At 38.1% G+C, this 10246-nt stretch overlaps 1 protein-coding gene and 1 long non-coding RNA gene across 2 annotated transcripts; one reads left to right on the forward strand and one right to left on the reverse strand.

The window, feature by feature from the left end:
* The first annotated feature begins 2957 nt into the window (after positions 1-2957).
* On the forward strand, positions 2958-9858 carry ccn4a (cellular communication network factor 4a). Its single transcript, XM_032580609.1, has 5 exons — positions 2958-3224; positions 6070-6352; positions 7368-7622; positions 9103-9290; positions 9365-9858. Exons 1-5 carry the CDS (start codon positions 3177-3179, stop codon positions 9662-9664), a joined length of 1074 nt encoding a protein of 357 aa, XP_032436500.1. The 5' UTR covers positions 2958-3176; the 3' UTR covers positions 9665-9858.
* Positions 6215-7542, reverse strand: LOC116731101 (uncharacterized). Its single transcript, XR_004341539.1, has 3 exons — positions 7445-7542; positions 7087-7148; positions 6215-6325 (listed from the first exon to the last, which is right to left on the reverse strand). It is a non-coding gene; the product is annotated as an uncharacterized LOC116731101 (long non-coding RNA).
* Positions 9859-10246: the final 388 nt, after the last annotated feature.

A 10246-nucleotide genomic window follows, 5' to 3' on the forward strand; every position in this document is an offset into this window, starting at 1 on the left:
CTTTGATCGACGCCATTCATTACAGCTATGTCTCCACCACAGTCTCAGATCGTTTTCAGCCGTGACCTTCCAGGGTTGCCCTGTATTCAGCTCCACTCGTTTTACCATCAACTCCAACCAGTTCCTCTCTCTCTGCTAAGTAAATGAACATCTCCACCACGTCATTCTGCCACCGCGCTCAAGCCTCCCATGAACTGGATGCCACTTGAACACCATTGTCGCTGTCCAGAGTAATTTGCATCACTACTAACCGAGGAAGTGCGAACAAAGGAAAAAGTATGTCACTTTAAACTTACACTGAGATTTTCAGGTTTGTGGAAAACAGTCTTGAAATGGGTGAAATGGGACAAAATCAAATTATCTGACTGCAGTGAAAAGAATGAGGTTAATTTGAGGCATTTAAACCAAGAATACTGCACCAGCTTCCAAAGATAGAGGTGGCAGCATCATGCTGGAGGTCTATTTTGGAGGAAGATACTGTATAAACATTGAGAACTTTTTTTCTTTCAAATTCTTCAACCTTACCTTAAATCAAAAGATTTAATATTTCAAGTCTTAAAGCTTGGACTTGTGGGTTCCTGCTCCACATTCACATCCCAAACACACATCAGAGCAGGACTTAGTGTCGTTAAATCAAACGTTAAGCTTCTGGAACAGCTTTCCCAAAGCTCTGACATAAAATCTAATGACAAATTTGTGGGCTATGATTTAATACTGCGCCTGTGGTAGAAAACCAAAAATATTTAAGTGACTTTTATTAATTCTGCCAAGGGGAAAGGTCAAATATCCAGCCAGAATTACACCAGAAGGTCCGGAAACGTTTTGGAAATAATATTTTGATCCAGTGCCTGCGTCTTGTCATCATAAACAGGTTCAGTGGGTTTTTTTTGTTGGTTTTTTTAACACACCATAAAGAAGCCCAACTCCAAAATGACAGAGAGGAGCAAGAAAAGCTTGAGAGACAGAAAATGATGGAGAGTGTGAAGGAGTGAAAGTGGGCACAATATGCTGCACAGGGGTCAGGTCACAGAGGCCAAAACGGAGACGGAAACGCTTCTCAGATCAGCTCAGTGGCTGACAGCTCTCTGACAGGGATTAGAGGGCTCTCTGTAAATAATAGGGGTTCAGTCCTGGGGCAGCCAGCTCCTCTACAAAGTGTTCATTTCTCATCCGTCGCTCTTATCTTCTCTGTCTCCTCCTGGGGCCAAACCTTCTCACACACTTTTGGTTTTTCTCAGTGATATTTTCATCAGCAGCCCAGCAGCTCGGTATTTTCCTACTGAGGGGAAATAGTTTCACTAAGTGGAATACTTTTGAACCCTCGTCTGCATCTTCTCAAACTGAGACATCCAGATTGTCTGAAAGAATTGAAGAAAAAGGGAAAAGCTGAGACAGTGATGACATCATTGATTTAATGTGAACATCTGGGAGCCAGACGCATTCAGAAGCCTAATGTAGACACAGTGCGCAAGAGGTGGGCAACCTGTGTGGTTGGGTGACACATCAGCTGCTCTTTGAGGGTTTTTTTATAATGGGGAAATAAGTTCCTGCAATATAGGAAAAAGTAACATGGGCTGTTCAGTAGTAAAGACCTACATATTGAACAATGTGTACAAAACCTTTTTGTCTCACCGTACATTAAATCAGTGTTACTGTTTATAAAATAATAAACCCTGTATGGCAAATTGCCATAACATATAATCAAACCATACATCAATCTGTAAGGATTTTTTTCAAAATTATTAACTGGTTTCCTCCTTGTCAAATTCAAAGTTGGGACTGAATGTAAAGATATTTTGAACAATGGTGGTACAAGTAATAAATGTATTTAAGGTTTGCTTGTTAGGAAGCATTTTACACAAATTAATTAGAAGTTTAAATAGTTGTTTTAATGTGAAATGGCTAGGTTGGGTGTTGAAAGCAAGTATGTTCATAGAGTCTTTTTTTATGTTCAAAACTTACATTTCCCAGTTCCTACTTGTATCTTCTCTTTCTCCACATGCTCATTCCTGACTCATTCTTGAATATTATGTCAAGCTAATCTTTGACAATGTGACTTTATGCGTTTGAACTGTAGCCTTTAAAAATCCCACAACTTATTTTTGGTTGACAAGCCTATGCACAATTTGGAGGTATGTGCGCTTTTTGCTGTTTTGTAATTCTATGTCTTAGGCAGTCTTGTGCAAAAGTATTGGTCAAGGTACTCTATTTATTATTGTGGAGATAGTAGATTTTCGATTCCAGCTAATTTGTTAAAATTCTGTACTGCTCTCCTGTTTGAAGTTTTCTTATGATGTCTGATTTTCCATGTTAAACTCTGTTGTTTATCTCTTTGTTCTTTTGGACAGTTTTAAGTATCTACATCATGTTTAATGAAACACGGATTACAATTAAATAAATAAATAAAACAACCCCTTGCTGTAATGCTTCCAATAATTCAGCTAAAAAATGTGTGCAAGTCAAAAGTTTATACACAAGAGAATTACTTTGTTGCAGGCTTTTGTGATACAAGCAAAGCAAGCGCTATATTGCTTCAAAATCTTTGCCATATGTAATGTTCAACTGAAAAACACAGATCTGTGAGAAGAAATAAAACCTAAAGGTGCAATAACTCAGCTCCATAACACACAAACCTATAATTTGTTGAAGCATGTTTTTTTGTTGTTGTTTTTTTATCCATTAATCAACATTTCAAATCTAGCCTTATATTTGTCAGATGATATGCCTGAAGGATTGAGGATTATAGGAATGTTGGTCATTATGAAAAACAAGCCTGTTAAAATACACGTATGTTCTGTTTTTGAACTGAATTTCTATCCTTTCATGTTAAACTAAGCAAGTTCCAGAGAGCACAGCTGTCTTCCAGACACGCCTTAACCACCAGGGCTGCCCGCACCGTCAGGAGAGGAAGAGGAGGAGAAGAAGGAGGAGGATTTTTAGGTGAAAGTGGAGCAGAGGAAAGGAGAGAAAACTTTCCGCAGAATGCAGTTCCTGTCCTCACAGACCTTACGTTGGGCTGTCAGCAGAAGGTTCGGGATCAGAGGGAGGGAAGCTGCAGAGGATGACAGCTCGTGCAGAGGGACGTAGCTCACCTGCGGAGCAGAACCGCGTTTATACAGTGTAAACAGAGCGGAACCGAATTCCCAATTTAATGCCCGGGCTTTTCCTCACCAGTGATGAGTTGGCTCCTGTTGTGGATTCTGACAGCAGCTGGGATTCAACAGGTGAGCTGAAGGGATTTTCTTTCCCCCCTGTTGTTTGTTGAATGAGTTATGCCACTGTATTTATGACTTATTTATTTATGACTTCTGTGTGGGTTTTTTTTATATTATAATTGAGGAAAAGGCACTATGTCTATTGTTCAGGTGTTTTCTTTTCATGGATCATGATGCTTGACAATTTAAACAGTTTAACAGTTTCTCAAAAATATTTTAATTCTCTTTAGTACATCTGAAAATAAGTTCCCCATATTTCCATTATTAGATAAACTTGCAATGTGAGCAGACGCCTTGTGTGATTTCTCGTGTTATATTTTAGTGCCCTCTTGTGGTTTGTCCAAGAAATGCTTTTCATTTAACTCGGATTTGTTTGTTGAATTTACACCAGTTCATGAACATCAATTATTGACCATCTGTTGGAAATTGTAAAGATATAATCAACAGCATTTTGTTGTATTTACTTGTCAAAAACTGGAACTCGTCTCTCGAGTAAAGTAACATAAATAAAAATAAAAAGATGTAAACGATGTATAATGTCATTTTAAGACAAGCCATACACAGCAATAAAAAAGAAAAAACAAAAAAGAATTTGTTTTAAGAACTGAGTGGGAGCTGGCTCCACAAGACAGGAGTCGGAAAACCTAACACTGTGCCTGAATTTTCTGCCTAGAAATATTGAGAAGCCTGAAGATTTCTTGTGGGATAAGATCTTTAAGATGGACAGGAATGGTGCCATTGATAGTTTTATATTTGATAAGAACAATTTCAGTTCTGTTATTGATTTCACAATGATGATGTGTAGGTAAGTTTGGAAATGTTAGTTCGGATCTGTCTTGAACTTTAAAATTTTTCAGAGGTTCCTCCGACATCCAGTTAACAAATATTGTTAAGTAGTAAATGCATCAGTTAAGGAATCAGTGTTTCTTATTTTAGGTGTGTTTCACATAAAATGCTCTAGAATTTTTTTCATATCAGATGTAAGAGAAAAAAAAAATCAAAATTAACTCAAAAGACTATTGCATTTGGAGCCAAATTATTACTCTCTGGAATAAGATTTTTTCCATGTTCTGCTAGTGCTTCTCAGTAAACAAAGACCTTCAGTATGCTGTGAAACTGTGTCACTAAATAGGTTGGCATATTAAAAACGAATAGACATTTTTAACCCTTAAAACACAGTACAAAGATTGGGTGCATTGAGCACCCGATCTTCAAATCTAATGTACAGATCCCACCTCCTCCTTGGTTCCACATCTGCCCTCTTTGTATGAGTAACAGTTATTAGAAGAGCTTGTATTTACAGCTAAAGTCAAAATTATTCACGTCCCTGTCTGATTTAGATTTAACTTCCATTTAATTCAGCCAAAAACCTTTTCTGTGATAGAAAAAAAGATGGCCATCTCTTAGAACATGAATAATGTAAAAGTTTTTCCCTAAAACATTATGTGTTGGGCACAATATTCATTTGAATAATCAGTGGGGAAAAAGCTTTTTTGGCCCTTCTTATAATTGCTGACCAACTGGTATTTTTATTTCAGCAATAAGCTAAGCTTGAGGTTGGAAGGTTTCATATCTGTTACCCTAATCTTTATAGATTCCCTGTAGGAACATGACTAATATTGGGGATAACTGTTCATCACTCTTTCTTTTGTAAACAGACGTGCGACTGCAGGCTAAATGAACTCCTCTGAGGGTTGGCTTAGTGGCACAGCTTTGATTAAAACTCATTAATCAGCATTAGCTGACAACATCACACTGACTTATTAATAATATGATTCTAATTCCAAATGAAGGGCTGACAACAGGATTTAAAAATTGACCAATATGCTTAAGATGATTAAATATGTTTTACCATAATTACTTGTGGATTAGGCATGCAGGCGTGTGTGTGTGGGGGGAGGGGTGTGTGGGTGTGTGTGGGGGTGGGCAGGCGTGGGTGTGTGTTTGTGCTCATGTCTTTTAAAGATGAGAGCTAAAAAAGGCTTCTATTTTCTTCAGGAGAATGAGTCAATCTGTGATTTATAACTTGACTATATTTGGACCTGCAGTCATGTGTGCCGTCTCTTGTCTAAACTTTGCCACATTATGGTTAAGGTTGATGGTCAACTGTTAAGTCTTACAGTAAATCAGTTATTGCATTTTCTCAAATCCATTCTGAAATGGAAAAAAGTTGGATTATTAGCTGCACAATTTGTTCTTGGACAAAATGCATTTCAAATTAAGATGGCCAAAAAACAAACAAACAAGTAACCTCTGATCCTGGGGCTGTTAACGCATCTCAAGTGATCTGTACCAGTCCATCAACAATGGAAGAGAAACTCTGATTTATTATCAGTATTTTGTAACCTTTTACCAGAATCACATCCATAACTAGACCCCGATGCAGATTTAATAAGATTATCTCCACAGGGCCTTGAGCTAACTTTCCAACCCTTGTTGAAGTTATTGCATAGTGTGACCACATATTAGTGATCATGCAGGCAGTGAATCAATTAGGGATGTGAGAGCTTTCAGATCAATCATCCATGTGAGCGTTATCAAAGAGGGTTGGGTATGAAGAGAGTCAGGATAAGGAATGTTACATACAATACTTGACACAATAAATACAATTTTCTTTCTGCAGTCCTTTTGCAAACTAAACAACACACATTGCAATTTTTAACTTTAGAAGCTTACTCAAGATTTTTTAAATGCAAAAATATAACCATAGCAACCAAGTTCTTGTATATATCAATAACATATTTATTTTTGCTGGAACACATTTGAAAAAACATGTTCATTATAAATTGCAAATTATTATTTTCAAGCACTCTTCAAGCTGTTTTTGTTTGTTTGTTTGCTTCTCTCCTTCCAGGCCTCCTCCTTGAATTCCACTGCCATGCCTCCTGCCCTCCCTTCTCCAACTCCAGACCCGTACAATGTGACGCGGTACTGCAAGTGGCCCTGCGAGTGTCCCAAGGTGGCTCCCAAGTGCCCGCCTGGCATCAGCCTCCTCATGGACGGCTGCGACTGCTGCAAGGCCTGCGCCAGGCAGGTCGGGGAGGAGTGCAACGAGGCCGACACCTGCGACTTCCACAAGGGGCTGTACTGTGACTACAGCTCGGACAAGCCTAGGTACGAAAAAGGAGTGTGTGCATGTAAGTGTCACTCACTGGAATAATCATCTGGTTTTCACACAACAGGAACAACTCAGTTCACATTTTCAGATTGTATGTTACTTTGTCAAAAATCTTGTGACATTGCTCCTGTTTATGTAGTTTTAAAAGAATGCAGCTGGTATTAGATTAACAACACAACTGAATATTAATGTTATAAATAGCTACAAATCAACTCCTGATATGCAAAGCCTCAATAAACCCATTAATTTACCACATTATTATTTGAAAGTTACATCTTACTTTCAGAGCAGATTTATTAACTGGAACAAAATTAATCCATTGTAAGAAATATGAATGAAACCATAAATTTACATTCCCTGTAAAAAAATAATAATAATAAATTCATAGCCATAAATACTATATTATTATGTTCTGTAGCTGATAAGCTAATTAATTATACAGAAAAATCATTTTAGTCTTATTAAATACAATAGTGTCAGATTGTATTTAAACTGTATCAGTGTACAGGGTAAATGTTCTTTGTTATGGAACCTAAATTACACACTTTATAAAAAGGAATTAAAATAATCTAAATGATGCACAGGTATTAAAACTAGAAATCTCAGATCAAAACAAATGTGCAGCTGATGAAGGTTTAGGAAATGAAAAAGATGTTTTTGCACAGAAAGCATCAAGATTATTTACAAGAAATAAATAACTGTGCAAATAGCAGCAGAAATGTGAATAATTATGAAGCTGTTGAGATACAATACCTATTCAATGTGATCTGATGGGGTTGTGAGAAGGAAACCGATCCACAGAAACTCACACAGCACTGAAGAACACACAAGCTGTACGTTCCTGGTCAGATCTATTGTTGCAGCATCTAGAGCTCCTACTGTAATTCTACTATAATCTAATGTCTGAATATATAACAACAAGGCTCCTCTCTATACAAAGACATCTGTTTATACAGTGCAGCACCATAAGCATCTTGCATTGCAGACTGAGCTGTTGACCTATATAACATGTGTCCACTTGTTGTTTCTATCAGATATGACGGGAACGGGCTGTGAATATGACGGCGTGCTCTACCGTAACGGTCAGAGCTTCAAGCCCAGCTGTAAATACCAGTGTTTGTGCGTGAACGGCGCCATCGGTTGTGTGTCCCTGTGCTCAGAGTCCCAGCCTCCCAGGGTTTGGTGCCAAAATCCACGGAGAGTCAAAGTCCGGGGGCAATGCTGTGAGCAATGGATCTGTGATGAACCAAAGAAAGGACGCAAGACAGCGCCGCGGCACGCAGTGGAAGGTATGACACCTAGGGTAGAAATGGGGCAATAATTATTTTGCTGTTAATTTAAAATTTCCCAAGAAATCGTCTTCATTAGAAAAGAGCAAGATGATGAGGAATAACAACCTTGAATTTAGAATACAGTTGAAATGCAGAGATTAACCAATCTGTGTTGTGCATTACTCTCACAAGCAAATAATTTTATGTGGACACCAGCAATGAAGGTGTCAAAATTACAGTTATTAGAGTTGAAGGAATAAATATAATGCCATTTTCAGTCTTGTAAAAATCCAGATTCTGTTTTATTATGTAAATAATTGTTTGCAGAGTGCTGTTGTTTTAAGTGCGCACTATGCTGTCATGATCAGACACAAAAACAGGACAGAAAATGTGTGAAAAAAAAAAAAAAAAACACCTTCAGAAGGTTAGAAGTCATATTAATTAAGATCTTAAAAAGTTACTATTGAAATCTGGGCACAAAGGTAAAGAAATTAGGAGAAGATTTTTAAAAAATGCTGCACTGCAAATTATTGCTAATTTATCTGTGATTCCTATAGAACTGACTTTACAAAGCAAAAACAAAAGAACCTATTTTCTGGTTCTCTCGCTGTACTTTTGCAAATGCTGTTTTCAATCCAAGAGGATCACAAGATCTGGGAGTGTGTATGAATTTGTTCATCCAAACCTTTTTCCCGTGGAAACCCCCACACTGTTTTTTTGGGGTCACTTCCAGGTTCCAGACAGTTAGAGCAACAAAGCCACGAAGGCAAGAAAACCAGAGCAGATCTTGTTGGGTTGCACACGTGGACAAATTAGATCCAGATGCCAACACTAGACAGTGTGTCTTGATGGCTTAGATTGGAAACAGATGCAGTACATGAAGATCTTGTGTTATATAATTTAAAATTAAATTATATTTGTCTAGTCCCAAAGTACAATCACTCACGACACCGTGTAAGACAAACAGATCTAATTCCAAGTACCTAAAGTCTATTGCTGCAATACTTGTGTCAGTGACTCTGATCATTAAAGGGAAATATGCATTTTCAATGAGAACAACCAGAAAGAAAACACAAGGTTAATGGCAGCAATCATTTCAAATAACACATAAATAGACAGCAGTAGAAAAAAACTCCCTATGATGATTTGCTTTTTAAGAACAGAAATGTGCCATCACTGTAAATGCACTAAAAGTGTTTCAGAGGAAACCATGTCAAGTTAGAGGATTCACCGGTCGGTCAAAAACCTTGAACTTCTTTAAGTCAGTCATTAACTTTATTTTTGAAAATGTTTAACATGTCACGGCCATGTTGCATGATAACATTATAGATTTGTTTGATAGTGACTATAAGAAAGGGTTGAATTTGAAAATCAACTGCTGACCTGACATTGCACCAAGTGCAACGGAGGATGAAAGTGTAAAACTGAACCTTTTGTGCTCAAAGCCATTTTATATGCATGTGGCATAACTCTTTGCTTCCTGCTCCTGCTAATCTAGTTTTTCCAACTGAGAGCTGGCACAAGAACTGCATCACCCAGACCACCTCATGGAGCCCCTGCTCCAAGACCTGCGGCCGCGGCCTGTCGTTGAGGATCTCCAACGCCAACGATCAATGTGAGCTCGTCCAAGAGTCCCGTCTCTGCAATCTGAGGCCGTGCGAAGTAGACATCACCAAGCATATCAAGGTAGACATGTGCACTTTTAGCGTCATCGAAGGTTTCAGAAACCCTCAGTCCTAAAAGCTTCTCTCATTCCTTAGCCAGGAAAGAAGTGTCTGAATATCTACAGGGAAGGTCAGCCCTCGAACCTCACCATTTCTGGCTGCACCAGCAAGAAGTGGTACCGACCAAAGTATTGCGGCGTTTGCACCGACGAGCGCTGCTGCATCCCGTACAAGTCAAAGACCGTCGACGTGGAGTTTGAGTGTCCAAACGGGACCGGATTCACTTGGAAGATGATGTGGATCCAGGCGTGTTTCTGCAACCTTAGCTGCAGGAATCCCAATGACATCTTTGCAGAACTGGAGAGCTACTATGGTTACCCAGAAGTTGTGAACTAAAATGCAGCAATTTGGCCAAGAACGCTCCTTTTTTTTTGTTTGTTTTCTTAAAGACATTTTGAGTTTTTAAAGGTGCAATCTATATTTTTTTCTTTTGGAAAAAATTGTAAATATGAAATGTGTGTCCAACACGGATTCATGTAGTAAGAATATTTGAAGAGGTAAAACAATAAAAGCCTATATTTAAAGTTTAATTTATTTTTGTAGTTTCTGATTAACGTTATGCCTCTATATTGGATTGCTCCCCAATCAAGCATCTTCTCAGCCTGAAACACACATTTTCCTCTTTTCATTTATCGCAAGTTTCTTTGCAAACAAAAAGTAGACAATATTTTCCACCTTGCAAAAGCAAAGTATTAAACCATTTCCCATTCTGTCCAAATAAAACCATAAAGTTTGTTGTATTCCACTGAGAATTTACACATGTGCTAGAAACTGTGAAGTGAAAGGACAATTTAACTCGTATGAAAATGTGGTGTGCATTTGTATTCAGTCCCCCAAAACTATATATTTTTTAAGTTTTATATGTTTTGGAGACTATGCCTACCAGCCTTGCAAATCTCAGATTTGGAAAATACGCCG

The sequence above is a fragment of the Xiphophorus hellerii genome, chromosome 13 (genome assembly GCF_003331165.1).
Source record: "Xiphophorus hellerii strain 12219 chromosome 13, Xiphophorus_hellerii-4.1, whole genome shotgun sequence".
NCBI classification, from domain to species: domain Eukaryota; kingdom Metazoa; phylum Chordata; class Actinopteri; order Cyprinodontiformes; family Poeciliidae; genus Xiphophorus; species Xiphophorus hellerii.